This window comes from Erythrolamprus reginae, chromosome 3 (genome assembly GCF_031021105.1).
Source record: "Erythrolamprus reginae isolate rEryReg1 chromosome 3, rEryReg1.hap1, whole genome shotgun sequence".
In the NCBI taxonomy this organism is placed as follows: domain Eukaryota; kingdom Metazoa; phylum Chordata; class Lepidosauria; order Squamata; family Dipsadidae; genus Erythrolamprus; species Erythrolamprus reginae.
In genome coordinates this window covers 203,851,422-203,876,972 of record NC_091952.1, presented here as the reverse complement: position 1 = coordinate 203,876,972, position 25,551 = coordinate 203,851,422, and the positions used below count along the sequence as shown (strand labels likewise).

Sequence of the window (25,551 nt, the reverse complement as noted above, 5' to 3'; positions counted from 1 at the left end):
ACATCAGATTAATTCTAAGGGCCTTGCAATTCCATATCTACAAAGTTGCATTAAACAGCAAAAAAGGCCAGCAATTTGGAGGGGGGGGGGACGACAAACATATTTTGAAAGTATTCTGGAAGAATTGTCTCCATTGCTATGGAGGATGTAGGCAGTCACAACACACCAATTTAATACAGTTCGAGCTGTGTCCTCCGGGAATGGGGCAGCATATAAATCAAATTAATTAATTAATTTAATTTAATAAAAAATTGTTCCCATCATTTGTTCTAACACACTGGAACTCTATGTCACCACTGCTTAATCACATTTGAAGCTGTAGGTCAATTTTCAAATACAGCATTTATTTGAACGGTTATCATCTTTATTCTCTAAGGATATTTACAGGTCCAGTATGAGGCAGGGGTGGGTTCTAACTTACCTCGCTTCCGGTTCGTTTCTCCTGCGCTACATGGGAATGCCACATGGGTGCATGCACTCGCAATGTTAAAAAATCCAAAATAATTCCCTCCCCCCCAAAAAACTCCAAAACAAGATGGCGACACATGTGCAGTGCCGGAAACCCGGTTTCTGTGCATATGCAGAAGAAAAAACGCCAGAAACCCCCTCCCCTAAATATGGTGGGGTCTAGGGACTAGGACTGACAGAACTAGTTCTGTGACAACACGGTTATATCACCAGCTGTTTGCTACCAGTTCTATAGAACCGGTGTGAACTGGGAAGAACCCACCTCTGGTATGAGGGTCCAAAACAGTGATGGCGAACCTTTTTTTCCTTGGGTGCCAATAGAATTTGCCCGCATGCTATCATGCATGCACGAGTGCCCATACCCATAATTCAGTGCCTGGGGAGGGTAAAAACAGCTTCCCTCACACCCTGGAGGCCCTCTGGAGGCTGGAAACGGCCTGTTTCCAAACTTTTGGTGGGCCCAGTAGGCTCATGTTTCACCCTCTCCAGGCTCCAAAGGCTTCCCTGGAGCCGGGAGGAGGATAAAAACACCCACCAACATCCCCCCTGAGGCTCTCTGGAAGCCAAAAACGCCCTCCCAGAGCCTCTGTGTGAGCCAAAAATCAGCTGGCTGGCATACACATGCACACTGGAGCTGAGCTAGGGCAACGGCTTGTGTGCCAGCAGATATGGCTCCACATGCCACCTGTGACACCCGTGTCCTAGGTTCGCCATCACTGGTCTAAAACATTCCTGTAAAGATCAATAATGACAAAAACATTTTTCTTATTTTAAAAGAATACATATAAAGCCATAAGACCTAAACTCATACTAATTCTTGCAGGCACCAAGGACAGCAAGAACATTTAAAGAATTCTTGGTATGGAATTACCTGTACAGGCTGAATTTTGATGGTTGGTGTAGTTGGAGGTATTGAGCATCTTATATTAGTATCATTTGAGGTCTGACTCGGAGCTTGTAATAATGTTTGTTGAGGTATCAACATTAATTGACCAGTATTATTTCTGACCAGAATCATTCCTGCAAGAGAAAACAATATCAGATCTCCCACTATTCATCCTTACCAAATAACAAATGTATTATTTTGAACTTAGAGAAATGTAAAGTGAAAGAAATACCACTTTATTGTATTTATGCCAGAAGTTATGTTAAGATAAAAAATGCTCACATATGTTAGTAATTCTGTGCAATAGTAAAGCATATTTCTCTAGGAGCCTTTTAAAATTATAGATGACTACACTTTTTATAGATTCAGAGCTAGTTAGAATAAAATGTGCCTAATATTTTTACTTCAGAAAAAAAACTCCATCAAGCATATTTAAGCAACAAGCAAATTCAGAATTAATTTGCTCATAATTCTTCAGAGTTAGAAAAGTCCCAAGAGCCTTGTACTTTAAGAAAAATCAAGATTTACATCCTGCCCCTCTCAGAGGACTCCGAGGATTATAAGCACAAAGCACAAAATACTGAAAAATCCATAATGGAGCAATAGAATATGAAGATGGCAAAACATGCAGTAACAGTGAAAATGACCTGTTGGATCAGTGATAGGAATTACTTTTATAAGACTGGAAACCTCTTTTCAACTTTATGATGAAAATGGAAAAACATGCATCTGACGATTTACAGATTTGTTAATTAAAATTAGTTGAGTATGGGAAAAAGAAAAGCAAGTTGTAACTTTAAAGACGGAGGACAGATAATGAATTTGTTTGCAATGGTAAATGATTTAGCTTTACTAGATAAATGGTCAAAGCAATGGAAACTGCAGTTTAATGTTTCCAAATGTAAAATAATGCACTTGGGGAAAAGGAATCCTCAATCTGACTATTGTATTGGCAGTTCTGTGTTAGCAAATACTTCAAAAGAAAAGGATTTAGGCGTAGTGATTTCTGACAGTCTCAAAATGGGTGAACAGTGCAGTCAGGCAGTAGGGAAAGCAAGTAGGATGCTTGGCTGCATAGCTAGAGGTATAACAAGCAGGAAGAGGGAGATTATGATCCCGCTATATAGAATGCTGGTGAGACCACATTTGGAATACTGTGTTCAGTTCTGGAGACCTCACCTACAAAAAGATATTGACAAAATTGAACGGGTCCAAAGACGGGCTACAAGAATGGTGGAAGGTCTTAAGTATAAAACGTATCAGGAAAGACTTAATGAACTCAATCTGTATAGTCTGGAGGACAGAAGGAAAAGGGGGGACATGATCGAAACATTTAAATATATTAAAGGGTTAAATAAGGTCCAGGAGGGAAGTGTTTTTAATAGGAAAGTGAACACAAGAACAAGGGGACACAATCTGAGGTTAGTTGGGGGAAAGATCAAAAGCAACATGAGAAAATATTATTTTACTGAAAGAGTAGTAGATCCTTGGAACAAACTTCCAGCAGACGTGGTAGATAAATCCACAGTAACTGAATTTAAACATGCCTGGGATAAACATATATCCATCCTAAGATAAAATACAGAAAATAGTATAAGGGCAGACTAGATGGACCATGGGGTCTTTTTCTGCCGTCAGACTTCTATGTTTCTATGTTTCTATGCTATAAAGATTGAAAATTGCTTAATACCTATCTCTTTTCTTCTACCTGTAGTCTCTTCTTTATCTTTTCTGTCTGTTTTCTTTCACTATAATTTCATGTTTATTTTATACTTATGTGAAAATGTTTAATAAAAACTATTAACAAGAAAGAAATCCTGAACAAAAGAATCCAAAAACTGTTGCCTACTAAGGAAATTGTTCAAATGCTTCAATTATAATAAACTTGAAAACAAGCTCTACTCTGCAAATGTGGGAATGAATGTTATACCAGGGTTGTAAATCTGTATTAAATGTTCATAAGGTAGGATATAAGGCATACATTTTCCTATTTCTCTTCTTCTGACAAAGGAACGCAAACTTCCTGCAAGGTTGAGAAATAACCTTTACTAGTGTGTATCAAATTGTAGATTATAAAACACTGCCACCTACTGGTATAAATAAAATATAACATTCAAGTTTTCAAGCATTTGTTAGCTCTATCCCACTACAGTGTTCCCTCGATTTTCACCAGTTCGAACTTCGCGAATAGTCTATACCACGTTTTTTCAAAAAATATTAATTAAAAAATACTTCAGGTTTTTTTTGTATACCGTGGTTTTTCCTGCCCGATGACATCATACGTCATCGCCAAACTAATAATTTTTGCAGATACCGTAAATAACAAAAAAAATAATTAATAAATTATTATGTTTATAAATATCAGGATCACTAAGTGTCTTATTCAATGGTGAGTACCAATAATAATGGTGAGTAAATGGTTGTTAAGGGAATGGGAAATGGTAATTTAGGGGTTTAAAGTGTTAAGGGATGGCTTGTGATACTGTCCATAGCCCAAAATGGTGTATTTACTTCCACATCTCTACTTCGCGGAAATTCGACTTTTACGGGCGGTCTCGGAACGCATCCCCCGCAAAAATCAAGGGAACACTGTATTACTGGAGAAAATTTTGTTTGTTATACAAATACATACATACATGTGTAATTATAGCTACTGTTTAATATATGTATTATTTTTACAAGATATGTTTTCTTTTAAGAAAAATTAAAGGGTAGATGGGCAGAATAACAGATCTGAACAGGCTTTAGGGATTTTAGAGCTTCAAATGTAAGTAAGGTAGTTCTTCTTTAATAAACTATTCATTCAGCAAGTGACCATTCAAAGTTAAGATGGTACCGAACAAGATTTATGACAGAGAGTTGTTGTAGCAGCCACTGTGAATTTCCCACAGTCATGTGTACACAATTTGGATGTTTGCTAACCAGCTCATAGTTGTAACAGCTGCAATATCCTACAGTCCCATGATCATCATTTGTGTCGTTCTTCACTGCTGGCTTTCAACAAGTAAAGTCACTGGGGAAGCCTGCAGGAAGATGCAAAATGGCACTCACATGACATCATGCCTAATAACCAATTGCTTAACAATTTGTTCCTGTTCTTTGGAGCATCTTCTCCCAGAAAGTCAGGTTGGCTCCCACCCACCAGACTTTCCACTAGGGTTTGAAGTCCTGACTCTACTAGTTGGTTCTCATGCTGAGGAAGACAGGCTAGGCACATTATTTTGTACAACATTTATAACCAGTATATTCATCATTATATCTCTAGGTCAGTGTTTCCCAACCTTGGCAACTTGAAGATATTTGGACTTCAACTCCCAGAATTCCCCAGCCAGCGTTCGCTGGCTGGGGAATTCTGGGAGTTGAAGTCCAAATATCTTCAAGTTGCCAAGGTTGGGAAACACTGCTCTAGGTAACCATAAGTACTAATTCCTTCTCTCAAGCAAACCTTGCATCGTTACTTCCCCTTTTACACCTAAAGCAAAGCTTGCATCATTATTTCTCCTTCCTAATCTTTGAAAATCCCTCGCTTACTATAACACGCAAAAGAACAGTGTCACAAGACCAAGAATACCGATGGTGTAAGGTATCTTTGAACCTACATGTTTCTCTTTACGAGATTTGTACTTATGAACTTCTGCTTTTTCTGTATAAGGACATAATGTTATCTGTAAGCCGTTATTGGCAGGTAGATGAGACGCCTTGGTCATCCAAGCATCACTTGAGGTATACTAATCCTAGTAAAACATAAGAGGCTGTTCAGGTTTCCCTTTTTATGGTACTGAACCTGATGCATCAATAAACCTGAGTTACTCCATCTTCTTGTGGTCTTCATTCCCTGAATTGGTAAACGGATTCAGTAAACTGAGGTGGTTGACAGGTTAATAACAGATTCCACCTCACCCCTTCTCAGCCTACTCTGCCCTCCCCATCTTTTAACTTTAGCCTCCCTGAGTCCTACAGGATTGGGCGTCATAGTTATTTTAAATATTAGATTTGTCATATGTTGTTTTATTATTGTTGTTAGCCGCCCCGAGTCTACGGAGAGGGGGGACATACAAATCTGATAAATAAATAAATAAATAAATAAATAAAATAAAATAAATAAATAAATAATAAGTCAAATACATTAAATTAAATTAAACTTTATTTGTATTTTTATAGTGTTTACTTTGTTCTATACATATTGTTGTGTTCTTTATAACATTCTAAGCTACCCACAGTCACCTTGTGGTTCAGATGGGCAGTTAAAAAACTTGTTGCTGTAAGTTAGTTCAATCAAATGATATTGCACTTTATGATCAAATCGCTTAATAATGAAGTTACCAGTCCCAATTATTGCTGTTAAGCACCATGGGCTTGCTCTTCCCTCAAATTCTGGGTCAGAGTGAGGGACAGACTCTTTGTATGGCATTTGGACTATTACAACATTGTTTTTCTTCGAAGGTAGGGCTGTCAAACTCATACCTTGCAAGCTGGATGTGTCACACACTGGCCACCATTGTTTAGCAAAGGGGGGAAAAGTCATAAAGCATCATGCAATGATGCCGCAACAGGAGTTTGACTCCCCTGTTCTAAGGGATGCATTTTTTTTTTATTGTTACATTTTATAAACTGTAGGAGGTAACTAGGTTGAGCCTAAGGGAGGAGTGAAATGCATTATCAGTCATTTCACGCAAGAGCTCTAAGTCCAGTCCACTAGAATTCCTGTATATTCTTAACTTCCACTAATTTCCCTTGACTATTAGTAGTTCAGATTCTTGTAGAGAGCTTAAGCTTACTACAATAAATCTTCATACACATGTGAACTGCCTGAATCTTCTGGTTTCCGTGGTGCTGACATGCCCAAAGTCCCAAAGCTACTTTTTCAAGAGGCAACTGGACTTTCTTGTTTTTCTTTGAATACTTTGCTTCTCCGTCCAAGAAGCTTCTTCAGCTCTTGACTAGATGGTGGAAATGGAAAGATTTATATATATGCAGATAGCTGGTCATTTGCATTCTTTTAGAGAGTTGCTGCGGAAACTTGGAGATTTATGCGTGTTCTCAATAAAACTGAGTAACGTGGTATTGGCAGACTTCTTCCATTCCTCAGCAGCCAATCAGAGCTGAAGAAGCTTCCTGGATGAGAAGTGAAAGGTCTTCAAAGAAAAAGAAGAAAGTGTAGTTGACCTGGATGACTGAGAATCTCAACAAGCATGCCCAAAACTATGATAGATTTAGGGAGCCAATCGATTTCATAAATAAGTATAGTTATATCAACACTATTGCTCCTGGGATTGAAGGCAAGGTGCCTAGTGGATTGGTTTTACTGACTGACTAGGGAAAGTGAGAAACAAATATATATGCTTGTAAGTATAATATATCAAATCACAAAATAAGCTTTTGGTAAAAAATGCATTAGGTAAAGTACATTAAAATGCATGTCCTAGGAACAATGTGCTGGTTCTTTAATGGATTGCTTTAAAACAAAATTCACATTAGATGGAATAAATATATGGAATAAAGTGACAGATGAAAAATGATCATGTATAAATCAAATTCAACAGACTTACAACACTTGTTATTTACGTTTCTTTTCATGGCTGCAAAGATATATTGTTAAGGTGCTAGGCATGAATCAAGACATCCAAGTTTGAGTTCCCATATGATCACTGGGAGACTTTGAGCCACTCACTCACTCATTCTAACTTAACTCATTAGTTGGTTAATATAAACTCTATGCAGACCTATACACTATTGGGAAGTGCACCATATTCCTTTCTTTGGTTATCAAACCTAGAAAATAAAGATTGGACCAAGGGCTGCTTGTTATCCCTTGTAGGGAAGGTTGTTGAGAAAGTGGTGGTGCTCCAGCTCCTATGGCTATTGTTAGAAACAGATTATCTGGATCCCTTTCAATCTGGCTTCAGGCCTGACTACAGCACCAAAACTGCTTTGGTCATGCTTATGGAAGATCTCTGGCGAGCCCAATCTTGGTGCTACTTGACCTCTTAGCTGCTTTTGATACCATTGACCATGTTATCCTTCTGGGATGACCAAGAGAGTGGGGCTAGGAGGCAACATGTTACAGTGGTTCTCCTCCTATCTCTCTGGTCCATCTGTCAATGTTAGTAAGAGGACAGAGATCAACCCTTAGATCCCTCGTTTGTGGGGTAGCTCAGGGCTCAGTCCTCTCACCCCTCTTATTTAATATTTATTTTATTTATTTATTTATTAGATTTCTATGCCGCCCTTCTCGAGACGATTCAGGGCAGCATACAACATTATAAATATAACAATATATATATAGAAAGAAATCTAAATTACTTTAAAAAGAATTATACAAACTTACTAAAAATGTTAGAAAACCCCCATATACAATCATATACATTCATCCAATTCAATCATTCATAATGTCGTCTGGAGACAATCTCAACACTCACAGCTCCCATGCCCACTGGGAGAGGTGGGTCTTCAAAGCTTTACGAAAGACCAGGAGGGAGGGGGCAGTACCTATCTCCGGAGAGTTCATTCCAGAGGGCCGGGGCCACCACAGAGAAGGCTCTTCCCCTAGCCTCCACCAGTCGACAATGTCTGTCCAACGGGACCAGAAGGCTAATTCTGTGGGATCTAACCGGCCGCTGGGATGCATGAGACAGAAGATGTCTTAAAGGTAATCTGGTCCTAAGTCATGTAGGGCTTTGTACCTCATAACCAGCACTTTGAATTGTGCCGGTAGACCAATATCTACATGAAACCACTGGGCGAGATCATCCAACAATTCGGGGTTAGGTATCAGCAATATGTGGATGATACCCAGTTATATATCTCCACCCAGGTCAATTCAGTGAAGCAGTGGATCTGATATGTCAGTGCCTTGAGGCTGTGAGGATCTGGATGGGAGTCAACAGGCTCAGACTTAACCAACACAAGACCGAGTAGCTGTGGATATTGCCACCTAAAGAATATGACAACTGTCCATCCTTGACTCTTGGGGGAGAAATTATCCCCCCCAGAACGGGTTTGAAATTTGGGGGTCCTCCTAGACTCACAGCTAAAACTACATCAACTTTGACAGCTGTTGCTAGAGGGACCTTTGCACAAGTTCATCTAGCGCACCAACTGAGATCCTACCTGGATCAAGAGATACTCCTCACAATCAATCATGCCCTTGTCTCCTCACGATTAATTATTGCAATACGCTCCTAATGGGGATACCCTCAAAGAGTGCTCGGAGACTACTGGTCCAGAATGCAATTGCATGAGATGTTGTGTGGGCATTGAGGTACACCCACATTACATCACTCCTCCACAAGCTGCACTGGCTCCCTATTGGTTTCCAGTCACAATTCACGGTGATGGTCATTATCTTTAAAGCCTACATGGCTTAGGACCAGTTATCTTCGAGACTGCCTTCTGCCACACAATTCCCAGAGACCAGTGAGATCCCACAAAGTTTGTCTCCTCCAGGTCCCGTCAGCTAAACAGTGTCGGCTGGCAGACCCGCAGGGGAGGGCCTCCTCTGTGGCTGCCCTGGATCTCGGGAACCAGTTACCTCCGAGATCTGCCCCCACTCTATTGGCTTCCCAAAAGCAGTTAAGACCTGGCTTTTCTGGCAGGATTGGGGCTGTTGAGTTCGCGGTTGTAATTGACAACATCCGGCCATGGAATGATATGTATGGACTTTAATTGTTTTAATGCTTAAGATGTTTTTAATATTTTATTCTGTTGTTAAGCCGCCTGTAGTCCTTTGGGAGTTGGGCGACATATAAATTTAATAAATAAATAATTATGAATAATTATCAGATGGTAGAAAGAATATGCATATTGAGAAACAATGAAGTTAAAAGTATTATTTCTATTAAAAAATATTCCCAAGGCTGTTCCACCTGTGAAAATAGTACAGTGAAAGGAAAAATTAAGTTACTTAAGTATTTCTGCAGCAGAGACCTGTAGTATGTGAACAGCGTGTGAACCGACAAAGAGGTACACACTCGTGTTAACGCGCGAAGCACAGAACCTATACACCTGGGCGGAGTCTCACCTATGCTCTTTGCAGATATACCATATTTCGGGGGTGGCCAACACCCAGGCAGACTGGTTGAGCAGACCAATGCTACACCAGTCTGAATGGCAGCTCTGTTCGATCAGATTATGGACAGAGCAATCCCCTAGCAGCGGAGGGGACCAATCCCCTACAACTTCCTTGGCCAGCAGACCTCTTGTATACCATCCCTCAGACACCACTGATTCCACAGGTCATCAGGAAGATCATGGAGGAAGAAGCAGAGGTGATGTTGTTGGCTCCTCACTGGCCGAGGCCATGGTTCGCGGACCTGTCAATCTCACATTCTTGGAAGATCCCTCTCACAAGGTCTCCCTATGCCAAGGAGCTGTATAGCATGTGGATCCCCAGCGGCTCAAACTAGCCATTTGGTTGTTCAGCAGGAGATGCTCCAGAGAGGACACTATTCAAATGATTTCCACCATTCTGGCCTCCAGAAGGGTGTTGGCGACCAGGATATACAAGGCTATCTGGGAGGTCTTTAGCCATTGGTGTGCCACTCGGAACTTGTTAGAAACCACACGACAGTGTCACAAGTTTTGAACCTTCTGCAGGTGGGTTTGGTCAAGGATCTATACACCAATGCCCTTCGCAGACAAGTGGCTGCCTTAGCCACAGTCCTTCAGGGAAAGGGCGCCACTCCTTTTTCACATCACCCAAGAAGGTTCAAAACTGAGACAGGATGGCATTGAAGTAAGACAGTGTACAGTCAGCTTTTTAAATGTAACACCAAATTCAAACAGGCAACAAATAGTTAAAATTGGAAACACTATATCAAATCCAGCACTAGTTAATAATGGTTTTCCTCAAGGCCAAAACTCTTTCTGCTTTATATAAACAACCTTTGTGATCATATTGTAAGCAGCTGACAATGTAAACTATTTAACACCACAGACAATTCTACTTTACAAAACAACCTAGATTATCTATCTGAATGGTCAAACAATTCCCAAATCCAAATCTCTGCTAACAAATGCTCAGTGCTGCACATTGGCAATAAAAATCAGAATATCAGATACAAAATGGACAGAAACAGTCTAAAATATGACCCACACTCTGTCAAGGAACTTGGTGTGCTCCTTTCAAAAGATCTAAGCCCCAGAACTCACTGTAACAACACTGATAAAAAGACATTAAGAGTTGTCAACCTTATTTTACAGTTTTCTCTTTGATAACGTTATATTTCTAACTAGGACATAAAAAACCTTTACCAGATCTATCCTTGAATACTGCTCCCTGTGTGAAACCCACACTGTACTTCGGACATTAATACATTAGAGAGGGTCCAGAGGAATTTTACAAGAAGAATACTCAACTCCTCTGTTCACAATAAAATTCCTTATTCCAGCAGACTTGAAATTTTAAGCCTGGATAACCTTGAACTAGGTTGTCTACGTTATAACCTAAGCTTAGTACACAAGATCATCTACCATAATGTCCCACCTGTTTATGACTACTTTAATTTCAACCACAATAACACTAGGGCTATCAATAGATACAAACTAAATGTAATCTGCTCTAATCTTGATTGTTGTTAGTTTCTCTAACCACCATACCTTTTATCTTAAACTGTCTACGATGGACCTTACATGTTTCTTGAGAGATCCCTAAGGGGTCATGCGTAAACACACCAGCATGCCTACCATCCTTCTCCTACTGTACCCATTTGTATGTACTGATTTTATATGGTTATGGCTATGTTTTGCTTTTTTATATCTATTTATTTGTGCCATTTTTCATATGTCCTGTTTCCCTGCACTTGCTGACAAATAAAAAACAAACAAACAAATAAATTTATTGTGAAAAATTCTGGAATAGAAGAGATAGAAACTGGCTTTAAATATCCTAGGAAAAACGTCAACAATTTCAGATATCTTGATAATGCTACCGATTTGGCTAGAAGTGTAAAATGTTGCTGTAAGTGAAATAATAGAACAGCAATAAATTTAAAGCCCTGATTGTGTTAACAGGTAATACCGACTGAATACAAAGAGACAGAGAAGAAATTAACATAGGAACAAACTATTTTTCTTAGCTCACAGTTATGTTATATCCTGTACTGCCCAACCTATGGCTTTACATGGCTATAAAGCTGGACTTTTAAAACGAGGAGAAGCCTTTGCGGTGCAATGTTTGACATAGAGCAAGAGTAAATCATAGAAAACTAGATGAAGTAAAACCATTGCAAAATGGAAAGTAACAATAAATCTAACACCTGCTTATTTTGAATAGATAATAAAAGGAAAGACCTTGATATTTAGGAAAAAATGAGTAGCAATAAAAAAGAAGACAAGAGAAGGCATACCTTAAAAGTTACTTATTGCCTCAAAACTTTTCCACGTTTTACTTGCAAATATTTGGAATGCTTGATAGACATATACAGTGAATGTGTGTCTATATCAGAAACTTGTGCCCTAAAATGTATAAATCGTATGCTAGATGTAACTTTTTTTCCTTGTAATTTTACATGAAACATTTCTAAATCTGGCAAATGAGAGAAAGAGTTAACAGTGGTATTTAATAGTATACTGTCTTTCTCAACTTTCTAAAACTCTTAAATCCACACATGGACCTTCCTATTGTTTGGACTTTTAGGAATGAAAAAACACGGTTAGATTATTTTGACATGCACTGAGATCTGTTACGCTTATTCCCAATATTTCAATATATCACTCACATTTCAAAGGTGACCACTGAACAAACAGGAAGACAGATATCGTGTGGATACTGATTGCCCCCAGTAGATATTGAGAACTCAGTAAAATTGAGTTGTCCTACATTTGGAATATTTTTGAAGAGGTGCCAAAAAAAAGTCTCTCTCTGCCCAAGCACTATTTAAAGAATTTGAATAAAAATTGGGCAAGTAATTTAGTGCTGTCCTTTGAATCATATATACTGAAGAATGTATCTTGGCGCTTTCTTCTCTCCCTCCCCCCACCCCATCTCAAAAGACCTAATATTTATTTATTTATTTATTTATTAAATTTCTATGCCCCCCAACTCCCAGGGGACTCTTCAACAAATATTTTTCAAATATTCTTCCAAGAAATCGTGAATACAACTTTCCAAATATGAAATTGATCAGGGAAGAAGTTTTAGTTGCACTACTCAACATGGTTTTGATAGATAGGTAGGTGGATAGGTAAGATAGATAGATGTATTGATGGGTGGATGGATGGGTGGATGGGTGGATGGGTGGATGGATGGATGGATGGATGGATGGATGGATGGATGGATAGATAGATAGATAGATAGATAGATAGATAGATAGATAGATAGATAGATAGATAGATAGATAGATAGATAGATAGATAGATAGATAGAATTATATATATCCGGGGTTTTAGAAAAAAGGTTCTCATAGACAGAGCAAAACTTCGCAGCATCTATCATCATTCGGGGTGTTTCAAAATTCACCATAGCTTTGACTCCGCCTACAGGGAGGTGCAGGAGAGGCATAAACGAAGCCAAAAAGGTGGGATCTGCTTACCTTGGGGGATCTGAAAATTAGCAGGCAACCGTATTGTCATTTGTGCGGGCTTGGGTCCCCCCGAGGGAGGGGCTGGCTGCCTCACCCCCATGTTGTTAGACGTGGGGAGTTGCTGCCCCGTAGCCGAGGGGGCTACTTTGATTCCTATGGTGGCAGGCAGTACCCGGGGTTGAGGAGCCAAGGATGGGGGGAAACTAAGGGGAAGCCTGGGGGCCCCAGGATTCAGGACAAACCTAACAGGGCTGCCCGCGGGAATGGCGAGGCAGGAAGGAGAGGGAACGGGCACCGCTGCCCGAAGCTCCCGCTTTCTGCCAGCCGCGCTCACGGGGGAATCGGGTGCCAAAGCAGCACGCTCAGGGGGCCCGGGGGCCATAACTCTCCCCAGGATGGGTGCCGCCACCGCCACCGGAGGAGTAGTCATGAAGAAGGAAAAAGGCACCGGAGGGACACGGGACTAGAGCCCGAGCTACCCCACAGCATAGCAGCCGCCAAAGGTGCTCGGGAGCTGAGCAAAACCAGCACGAGAGCCCCCGGCTCGCAGGCAAACAACCACGCGGCCGTCTTCTTCGCAGGCATGCACGTGGGGATCCCAGGCCGCCAACCAGAAGCGTGAGGGTGGAAACAAGCGGCGCGCGCCGCTGCGGCTGGTGCTCCGCCTATGAGCGGCGCCACCCTAATAAAACCTTCTAACAGATTTAATCCCCGCCCTGCCAGAAACTAAGATTCTCTCTCTCTCTCTCTCTCTCATATTTATGTAGCATCGCAGAGCGCAGGCGCGCACACCTCTGGCTCTCTCAGCCACATGCATCCAATCGTTAGGTTGGGCAGCCTTTTCGCGGGACGTCACGGAAAGGAAACGAGTAGGCTGTTCTAGGCGGGAAAGTCGGTGGTAAGCTGCGTGGCTCAAGTTTTAACTTCTCGCCTCTGTTATGCTTCAGGGGTCCCTTAAAGTTATTTATGGCCTTCGGAACTTCGCTTCGTTGGCAAATAGCAAATTAATTCAGGAGAAATATTTGCAAGGAAGGGTTGACTCGTGAGAAAAGGAATAGGGGACGTTCACGTCAAATCGTGCTGTATCCAAGGATAAATAAACATAAGTGCACCAGCGTGCCTATCGTCCCCTGTCCTAATGTTTCTTTCTTACTAGTATCGTGTATACAAATATTGTTATATCTTTCTATATGACCAATACGTATTTGACAAAACAAATACAAATAAAAAAAGATTCTCCCTCTCTTTAATTTCAGACGTTGCTATTGAATGAGCTCGTGTTTCAAATTTTCACAATATCCAAGCATCACAAATCAGTAGCCTACAGTAGCCGTAATAATTTGTCAAAAATGTAAGTTAGACGTGCTCTAGGGAATTTTGTTTGCATATGGTTGCTCACTAAAGGCTGAACATCTAAGGGTTTTTCTCATATTTCAGGGTCTCCATGAAGAGCAATGAAGAGCAGCAATGCCACATGGGTCTTCACAGACTCACGCTATCGCATAAATGATGTAATCCATGGCATTTACATGTGTCACAACACACATTATTGTGCCTTCTAGAGAAAACAAGTTCATCCTGGATCACAAAGAGAAGGTTTTGTAAAAGCAGGACAAGTGGTGTCACATTTTCCCAATTTTATTATGCTATGCAAACATGTGATTTTGTATGTCAAATTTAATTGGGAAGAACCAGATAAATTTGGCAACTTTATGGATAAGTCCATTGAGTTTTCTTGACATTTTTAGAAATGATTTGCAGCTGCTTTCCACTGACCCAAGGTCACCTAGCTAGTTGGATTTCTGCCCAAGGCCACACTAAAGCTAAGAGCTGAGATTTCTCCACTTCTACTTCAGTGCTTCAAATGCCAGCTTAAACTGGATTTTATATTAATTTTACTTGCTATAAAATTTCAAATCAATCTTTTCTTTCCAATTGTTTGCACTTTATTACTGTAACACTTGCAAGTGTTCTGCATGCTAGAAGTATATAGAAAAATTTTGTGTTGACCCACACAAAAATGTATAAATCTATTTCTACACTTAATTTATTTTTAAATTATGATATTGCATTCCTTGTACTCATATTACCAATTCAGCTTATGAAATAATTATTATACATTTAATCCTCAAAACCTTCTGTGATTTTTTTCTTGTTTGGATGTTTGTGTCCATATTGTGATTTTCTCATCAGGTTTTTCTGAATCATCATAAAATCATTTAATATATCTACTACTGTAGGTTACAGTAGCTTTTTAATTGCTGATGCATATATTTAACATTTGTAGAGACTGATAATGTGCAGTGGCTGATAATTTGCAATGGGTAGACCATACAAAGACTACACAAATGGAATTTTGAGTAGACTGAATTTTATTGATTTTTATAGAGTGCATTTTACAACACACTATAGCTTTAGGGGACCTCAAAATGGCAGCAAATTAAGTTTAATATATCACAGAATTCTTGGAAAATATATTGCCTACTACAGACATAGGTCAAAAGTGACAACATAAAGAGATAAGCAAACTGTTTAGATGGAGAGTGCATTTCCCAACCTTCTAAAAATTTGTAAATCCTCATCTTGATCATATGCTCCTTTGAAAACAAGACATTGGAATATTTAAAAACAATATTTATTTGGTCTTTTAGGAAAGAGTGTGGTAAAATCATTTTGACCCCAAGATTTTGTCATTTTCAATATTACATTTTCAATTATACCCATTTCAAAATCAAAACTGTACATTTTTGCTTCCACATCTGAGAAAGCCATGGGTTATATGGGCAACCACAATGTGCATTGAAGGGGGTGTGATATGAGAAAAGGAAAATAAGACACAAATATAGACTTTAGAGTAGTACAGTATAACATTTCTGGCTTGATTCCAAAAAGGTGTTTCTGAAAGTGTTGGGTTCACAGTGCTTATATCATTTAACAAAAGACACAATACTTTTTCAGGTTTTTATTGTTGAAAATCTTGACATTTGTTTCAGTAGGATATCTGTAAAGCATTAATTGAAAAATATAGACGATTTGTTCTTAGATAATTTGGAAATAGACAAAATATTATACAATAATTTATTACAAGCATAAAAGCATTTGACTTTTTATCAAAAGTTTATTGTAACAAAAAGGTTTCTGTCTGATTGTTGCAATATTTATTTTATAAAAACTCCTTGTCACTCGAATGTGTAGTATGTGTCTTCCTCAGTCTTGGCTCCAGTACTACAGACCTGGGATTCTGTGCAGTATCTTAGTTGTTTCTAAAATAGCTGTTCCTTAGTTCTGATGTAGTTCTTAGGAACTCTTGTAGCCATTCAACAGCACTATATTTGTTTTAAACTGAAATGTCACACATGTTTAGTAAGGGTTCTTCAATGCATTCATTAACCTTGTTTTCCTGATACACTAACATTGGAAATACAGTGCTTTGTGCAAACTGTAAATCAGCTAAATGACCTAGTCAGCTAACCCTGAGGGAGTAACAAAACCAACTCATTGAATCTGTTATATCATTCCAGCTGCTTTCCAGGATAGTCATTCATCCATGAACGTTGAAGAGGGTGGGTGAGCAAATGAGAACACTTGCATCATGATACAAAACGTGGTATCTGCATGAGCTGCAATCTCAGTTTGCTGCAGATGTCCATACATATTCACAGAGAAGCCAAGGATGGGCAAGGTGTATGTCACCCAGAGTCACTTTCTTGTGAGATTGGCAGCTGTAAAAGTATGATTGACAAATAGACAATGAAGTTTGCATCAGAATACAAATCACATGATTTATATATTTGTGTCTGATATCAAAAAGCAATTATAAAAGAATGGTGCTTATGTTAATGATGTTGCAATGCATGTTTTTCCATTTTTTCGGTCATTATTTATACCAGATGCCCAGGTAGATGTCTGTGCATTCATTCTTTCCCTGTCTAAGAGACAAAGTATTAAAACAGCCCTATGACCATTTTAATGTCACGCGTCAATATGTTTTTAAATAAAATATTCATTTGCATATTTTAATTTCTTTTAAAAGTGCTACTGATATAATTATCTGAGATAATTATAATGTAGTTGTGTTTACACAATATGCTAAATCAGAATACTGTACAGTACAGTCTGGTTTTTTCTTAACATCTTTATTGAAGATATTATAACATTAAGTGTTGTATCTCATGATTCTTGACAAATGTATCTATTATTTACAGTACTGTATACTGAAAGCATATGCACCAAAGACAAATTCCTTGTGTGTCCAATCACACTTGGCCAATAAAGAATTCTGTTCTGTTCTATTCTACATGATCCTGAAATTAATTTTTAGATAATTTTTAAAAATGGGTAAAATCCTGTAAGATTGTAAAATTTTATAAGATGCTGATCTTTCTATCTAAAGCTTTGAAATTTGGAATAAAAATAGTGAAATGACATTAGATTTCAGACACAAACATCAAAATCTCACACTTTAATGATCTGAGGTTTTGGCAATTTAGAAATATATATGTTTGTGTTGGTATTGTATCCCCAAGGGATCCCTTGTATTCTCACAGACAGAATCATTTATAGAGAGCAGAAAAAATGAATGTCATGTGAAAGAAGCAAAGGAGTTACTGTGTTTTTACTACAATTGGTGTCAAAACAGGATCACAATTTGCCTTACCTTCTTCATACTTCATCTAAAAGCAGACATTTATTTGGAAATGCACCATATCTAAATTTATTTATGCTACATAGAATGGTCCTAAAAACATATGCTTTCTCCCCATGTATACATATCTGAATGACTGGTTCAAACCTAATTTGTCTGCTTTACTCTTTAGAAATATGTGTCACTTGGTTTTCAGATTGAATAGACTGTCAGGCAACCTAGCTATAAGTTGCCTCTTCATTAGCTGCTACACCAACTAAAGCTGCACCTTTTCATAATAAGCAAGCATAGCTGTGCAGCAGTTCAAAGCTGTAAGAAAATTAATTAATTAATTTGCTGGCTGGGGAATTCTGGAAGTTGAAGTCCAAATATCTTCAAGTTGCCAAGGTTGGGAAACACTGGCCTAGCCCTAGACAATGTGTTAATTAACATATAAAATGCGAATATTAGGAACCTTGTTTATTCACTGAAAATGTTGTCAATGCCATTCATGCTATATCTCAAAAAAGTGTTATTTTCTTGAGTAAGGCCTCTTTCTCTACTTCTGCAAGGGTTTGCAGTTAAACCAGGCATCTGACTAGACATGCATAGAGAAAACTATGTTTTTTGTAAAGTTGCATGCAATGGAAATACACGATCTTTCCTTATATGTTTCTTGATCAGACTGTTATCAGAAAAGTTGTAATCTCACATTAAAGAATTAAGGTATTGAATTGGACTTCCTGAGGCACTCTTGATTCCTCAAATTTGAGTGGTCTGCATTATAGCTGGGGGTTTTTGTAAATAACTGACCTAGTCTTTTAGTACCCGCTTCAAGCGTCTTCTTCATCTCCTTCATGCAGGAGTGGTCCAAGATTCAACTGCATCCAGGCAATTTAGAACAGAATAGAAACTTTATTGAGTTAGACATTTGACCATATCAGAAGTACAAAAGCAGTGCAAATATATAAGTAGATGATAGATCCAAAGAAAATGATTAAGCATGTTCATACTATACTGTCCTCTTTAAAATGGTCTTTAATATAAAGAGTGAGGTCTTACAAGTGTTATGCCAGTTGCACCAGTTGCGGCCCTATCTGGACCGGAAGTCACTGCTCAGTCACTCATGCCCTCATCACCTTGAGGTTCAACTACTGTAATGGTCTCTACATGAAGCTACCTTTGAAAAGTGTTCGGAAACTACAGATCGTGCAGAATGCAGCTTTCCCAGATACGCCCATGTCACACCAACACTCCGCAGTCTGCATTGGTTGCCGATCAGTTTCCGGTCACAATTCAAAGTGTTGGTTATGACCTATAAAGCCCTTCATGGCATCGGACCAGAATATCTCCGGGACCGCCTTCTGCAGCACGAATCCCAGCGACCAAATAGGTCCCATAGAGTTGGCCTTCTCCAAGTCCCGTCGACGAAACAATGTCGTCTGGCGGGGGCCAGGGGAAGAGCCTTCTCTGTGGCGGCCCCGGCCCTCTGGAAGCAACTCCCTCCAGAGATCAGAACTGCCCCCACTCTCCTTGCCTTTCGCGGACTCCTAAAAAGCCACCTCTGCCATCAGGCATGGGAAAATTGATTCCCCTGGTCCGTTTTATTTTATGTATGGTTTGTTTGGGATGCATGACTGTTTTTTATAATAAGGGTTTTAAACTGTTTTTTAAACATTAGATTTGTACTATGTATTGTTATTGTAAGCTGCTTCGAGTTTCCGGAGAGGGGCGGCATACAAATCTAATAAATAAATAAATTAATTAATTGATTGATTGATTGATTGATTGATTGGATTTATATGCCGCCCCTCTCCGAGGACTCCGGGCGGCTCACAGCATGATAATAATAATAATAAAATAATAATAATACTTTAATAATAATGCTTTACTGGGATCGGCAAACATAATTCGCCGCTACATCACGCAGTCCTAGGTGCTTGGGAAGCGCCCGACTGGTGATGAAAAACGAAATCCAGCATGGTGATCTCGTTTGCTGTGTTGTATTGACATAATAATATTTAATAATAATAATAATAATAATAATAATAATAATAATAATAATACAGTATACAGATTCATTCACTGCAAAAATTAAGACAGTTTCTCCTCGGTGTGCAAGTAGAGTATGCTTTAGTTTTTAAATAAGAATGTTAAGTATGCACTCCTTTCTGCAGTCAAAAAAAGAATATGCCGGTGCTCCACAAATACACAGTCTTTCTTCAAATGGCACTCCATGAAACTTCCTACATCTTATCATGGAGTCTAGTTGTTCAAAATGAACTTTGAAAACACTCTTCCAAGGTGTTGAGGCATTGCCTTTCGTAAACTCCTTAAAACCCACCTCTGCCGTCAACCATGGGGGAATTGAGACATCCCCCCCGGGCCTATACAGTTTATGCATGGTATGTTTGTGTGTATGTTCTTGCTTTTTAATAAAGGGTTTTTAGTGAATTTTAAATTATTAGATGTGTTGTATATTGTTTTATTGTTGTTGTGAGCCGCCCCAAGTCTGCGGAGAGGGGCGGCATACAAATCTAAATAATAATAATAATAATAATAATAATAATAATAATAATGTGTGAGGGCATTGCATTTTAGGTGTGGGCTTGTGCGCAAGCACTATTGAACATGCACACAGCCTTTTGGTACCCAAGCAAAAAAAACGTTCGCCATCGCTGGCCTATACTTACGGTATATATTATCTGCCATACTAAACCATGGGTTGTTAAAGATTATTGAATCATCATCATCATCAGGTAGGATTGCATATACAGTAATGGTAAATTATAAGGTATCATTTACAAACCAATGGTTAAGTTCTATCAAGACTGTAAACCAAAACAACATTATGGTTTTAGTACAGTGAATTAAGCCAGCAAGCAAGTAGCTATAATTATCAATCAAAAACTGACAGGTCTGTCTGATAAGAATCTTTTGTATATTTCCAACAACCTGATGACAAACGAAAAGAATTAAATATTTTGTTTGTTTGTTTCAAGAAGACAAAGTATAGGAAAAACATGACCTTAAATTCTCATGACGTGTGTATATTAGAAACTCACAAGATACTCCTAACAAGGGGGGGGGGATATTATAACCTAGACACAGAACTTTTACAGTTTCTACCAGACTGTGAAAGAAATAATAGAGCACAATAAAGAGCTTAAAATAGAGTGCTCAACAACGTATTATTGTGATATGAAGGTTTGCCAAGTTGTCTATGATGCTTTATCTTTACAAATTCAATATGCTAAAGTTCTCATTTAGCATTGGATTGTATGAAAATTACAATTACAAGCCAATTAATTAACTGATTCTGAGGCATGAATAATTTTGAATATATTTCTATAGGTCTCTCCTGGATTTCTTATAGAATAATATAGTGAGTTGATGGGAAAATAGTGGGTTGAATCCTCCTTTTTTAATGTATGTATCCCTTTTAAAGGGGTGAAACTAATGAAACAAAACATTTAGAGGTTTATGAAAAATTGGTTTCCTTCTTATTTTTATTCCTTAGCATATTAGCCAATGAGCCACTGTATCCCATTCATACATACAAGTAAAAAAAATGATTGCAATAGAGAAGCTAAGCAGAACAACCACTAATGAGCCAGAATCTTTTCATATTGCTTGTTTACAGCATAGTTACATCAATAAACCATGGTTAAATATTAAAACTCTGGCTTCATTAATTGGGCAGAGGACTACTGGTTATTAGCTGATTTGAATGTGCAGTAAAACAAACATTTTAAATTACCTTTGGAATTATTGTTTCAGAAGGATGACATAAATGTTTTAAATGTCTTAAATAATGGCAATAGGAAACCAGCAATCAAAAGTAAATCATTAAATAGGAATAGAAATAAACAAATATCACCTGTATGGAATTGATATAAATTATTCTAACTAGCAATGCTGCTTTTCAACTGAAAATTCATGAAGTGCACAAGGTGTCCCCTAGCATCTGGTGGTACAACATTATGTGACTTCTGTTATCATTGTCTCTAGACTGACAATGCTGTGAGCTACAGTAATTGATGCTAATTTATAATATACTGTAAGAAACCCCATATTGAGAACATTACGGGTATGAAAGAGTTCTGGGAAAGCATATGAAAACATAATTTTGTGCATTATTTAGGGAGAAATTACCATTATAATTTCCACAGTGTGACAATCAGTTTTGTTAACATACAATTCTGCAGAATAGATTTTACAATTAATATTTCAGGGAAAACATACCACAGCTATCATGATTGCTTCTGTGCATCTGCCACAGTGGGAAAGATGTATTCATGACATTAAAAAATTAAATAGAAAAATATGGCCCATACATGCATTTTTAGAGGGAGGGAGAGAGCCATTCCTTTACTTGAAGCATGTTAAGAATGCTGGTTGCCATCAGGTTCTATGCAAATGTACTTTCTTTTTAACACTGCATTTTCTTCTCCTTTTTTATAACTTGAAACCAAGTCAGCTATTGATATAAGAGACTATAGCCTCTGCTCTTTATATGGTCCTGAACTTATTTTGGTAATATTTATTTATTAAACAATATAATCTTGTGAGACATTCCTGTTCATTCTTTCTCAAACAGTAATAATAATAATAATAATAATAATAATAATTTATTAGATTTGTATGCCGCCCCTCTCCGAAGACTTGGGGCGGCTCATAACAATGATAAAAACAATATTATAGTGGTACAAATCTAATATTAAAAGAAACAACTAAAACCCTATCATATTAAATCAGACAACACATACATACCAAACATAAATTATAAGGAGCCTGGGGAAAAGATGTGTCAAATCCCCCATGCCTGGCGGTATAAGTGGGTCTTGAGTAGTTTACGAAAGACAAGGAGGGTGGGAGCAGTTCTAATCTCCGCTGGGAGTTGATTCCAGAGGGCCGTGGCCGTCACAGAGAAGGCTCTTCCCCTGGGGCCTGCCAGATGACATTGTTTAGTCGACGGGACCCGGAGAAGGCCAACTTTGTGGGACCTTATCGGTCGCTGGGATTCGTGCGGTAGCAGGCGGTTCCGGAGGTATTCTGGTCCAATGCCATGTAGGGCTTTAAAGGTCATAACCAACACTTTGAATTGTGACCGGAAATTGATCGGCAGCCAATCCACCTTTGTCCCTAATCTGTGATCCTCAACCTGCCTGTCAAGTTTTCTCTGAAGATCTGACTCTTTCCACGGTCACTAGACTAGAAGGACATATATACCTATCAATAAGGCTGAGCTGGGTTGTAATTGTGATTATTTTCTTCTTTGATATGGCCACTCTATTCCAACGTACAAAATTCTTAATAGCGTTTTTAATCTTTATTAACTGCCCTGAGCTGCACAAGAGGAGGCAGCCACAAAAATTGGCACCTTTGACATTTATTAATGGGATATTATGACATTGTTTGTATTGTTGTATGCCACCCAGAGTTGAATTTCTGTGAGATAGGCACCAATAGAAATTTTGATCCTTCCTCTTTATTCTGTGTATTTGAACTGTGGAAGTCTTATCCTGACAGCATATTGATAGCAACAATGAAAGAAAGAACAATATATATCAGCATGATACTCACCGAGGAATGCAAATGTGATTAATAAATAAGACTGTTTAGAAAAAGGCAAGCCAGTCTTAGTAGCCTTTCAGTCTTAAGGGGTTAGGCAAGAAAGGCAATTTTATTTATCAGTGCATTTGTTCATATGAGATTCCTTTTGAAAAATAAAGTCAGATTCTTGACTAGGGTTGTGGCACTTGCTCCCATTAGTGTGGGCTGCTTAACATGACATGTATTTTTTATTCCAAAAATATCTATTTGTAAACTAACATGACACAGAGCAGAATCAAAATTTAATATTGCTGCGACTGCCTTTCGCTTCATTATTACCTTCTCAGAAAATCTCCGAGGCATGAATATCTTTGCAAATGTGCACTGTTGCTTGGTAGTTTATTTTTTATATTAGAGTATTGAGGCTCATATTTCAAGGGCTGCTCTTTAAATATTCCACCCAATATTCAGTGCATATCATAAATATAAAATCTGAAAAATCCAGCCATGACAAAACAAACCCATAAATGGAATAAAGTCATGACAACTTCCCTTTGTTGATATCCCTTATATACAATAAAACATAGTAAAAAGGAAAGCAGTAGTGCATGTCATTGCTGCCCCCACCCCACAACTGTTTCCTGAAAAAGAAGACATTCATAACCTCTTATGGCAATTTTAGAAAAGTTGGGCAGGTTTGATCACATTAAAATCCTTTGTACTGTATTGTACATAAACTCCAAATCTTATACTTTCTTAGAAATAAAGGAAAATTGCAATGTTTAGAGCAGTGTTTCCCAATCTTGGCAACTTGAAGATATTTGGACTTCAACTCCCAGTGCTTATTATTTCTATTTCAGCACCGTCTCAAAAGTTCAAGCAGGAACTTGCAATTTGAAATGAACACAATTCCACCCTTCATACACACACTCATATCATCTCTAAAAAAAACCTGAACTATTTTTAATAATTACAAATTGGGAGTCTTCCAAAGAAAGAAAGAAAACAACAACAACCCTTAATTGCAATGTTTAGAGCATGTACCCTCAGGGATTAAAAATCCATTTAAATGCCTGAGGGGTACATACTCTAAACCAGTGTTTCTCAACCTTGGCAACTTGAAGATATCTGGACTTCACCATGTTTATTTATTAAAGTTTATTTTAAAAAATATTTATTAAAGGCGGATGAAAGTTTAGCGATGACATATGACGTCATCGGGTGGGAAAAACCGATAGGGGAAAAAACCACAAAGTATTTTTTAATTAATATTTTTGAAAAACCATGGTATAGACTTTTCGTGAAGTTCGAACCCGTGAAAATCGAGGGAACACTGTATATCCACTCCGCCTTCACCTCATGTTCCCATGAACAAAGTAGAAATGACACAAATACTACAAAACATGAGGGGAGGGAAACTTAAGGAGGGATGATATTTGATTCTACATATGGTCATCCTAATATTTTAATATTGAATTGGATCTTCCTATCTATTTTCGTAATACAGTGTCCCCTCGATTTTCGTGGGTTCGAACTTTGCAAAAAGTCTATACCACGGTTTTTCAAAAATATTAATTAAAAAATACTTTGCGGGTTTTTTCCCTATACCACGGTTTTTCCCGCCCGATGATGTCATATGTCATCTCCAAACTTTCGTCTGTCTTTAATAAATATTTTTAAAATAAACTTTAATAAATAAACACGGTGAGTAATAATCTAAATGGTTGCTAAGGGAATGGAAAATTGCAATTTAGGGATTTAAAGTGTTAAGGGAAGGTTTGTGATACTGTTCATAGCCCAAAATAGTGTATTTACTTCCGCATCTCTACTTCGCGGAAATTCGACTTTCGTGGGTGGTCTCGGAACGCATCCCCCGCGGAAATTGAGGGAACACTGTAGATTGGTTTTAATCCATTTTTATATCACTCAGTTGCTTGTGCTTGGCCTATACCCACAAAATGATCCAATGTCCGGGATCCTTATTTTGCACCTTCTCAGATCCAGTCTTTGTGATTTGCATAACATTTGTGACTTCTTTTTCATTCTGTCCCCCCTCACCTTTTTGTAGTATTTGTGTCATTTTTACTCTTCCACATATCACAGTCTCTAAAATATTCCTTCTAGCAATTTTTTGCTTCAGTTTCCTTCCAAATCATTTCATAAAATTAAATTCCACTAACTCTCCTGGAAATTTCTTTTTTAGTCTCTCTTCTAAAACTATCTATTTATATTAAAATGACTTTGTATTTTTTTTTCAGTGTATTCACTGTATTTAGTATTCAGCGCCAGTGCCTGGGCAGTCTCAAAAAATCTCAGACCAACAGAAGCTCAGGAATAGAGCTTTTTTGTTATTGTCTAATAACCCAAGGAGGTTGTTAACCTCTATGAAGTAGTCGAATTTAGGTACTGTATATAGGAGTCACAGTGCTCCTTGGTCAGATTCTGGTGACTCGGTGGGATGTGCATTGTCATTCTGGTTGTGTGGTAATTCCAAT

General features: G+C 38.2%; 1 protein-coding gene and 1 long non-coding RNA gene across 4 annotated transcripts in view; one reads left to right on the top strand and one right to left on the bottom strand.

Moving 5' to 3' along the window:
* The window catches only part of TAF4B (TATA-box binding protein associated factor 4b), a 75,672-nt gene extending 62,069 nt beyond the window's left edge, over positions 1-13,603 (bottom strand). For 2 of the 3 annotated variants that reach the window (XM_070747669.1, XM_070747670.1), the window contains exons 1-2: positions 12,886-13,422; positions 1,340-1,488 (exon numbers count right to left, since the gene is read on the bottom strand). In XM_070747669.1, coding sequence (XP_070603770.1) covers positions 1,340-1,488; positions 12,886-13,306 — 570 coding nt within the window. In that variant the 5' untranslated portion in view covers positions 13,307-13,422. Of the gene's footprint in view, positions 1-1,339; positions 1,489-12,885 lie in introns of all 3 variants that reach the window. The other variant, XM_070747668.1, reaches the window with a different exon arrangement.
* Positions 13,570-14,951, top strand: LOC139164937 (uncharacterized). The gene is made up of 3 exons (XR_011558715.1): positions 13,570-13,774; positions 14,133-14,227; positions 14,314-14,951. It is a non-coding gene; the product is annotated as an uncharacterized lncRNA (long non-coding RNA).
* The last annotated feature ends 10,600 nt before the right edge of the window (positions 14,952-25,551 follow it).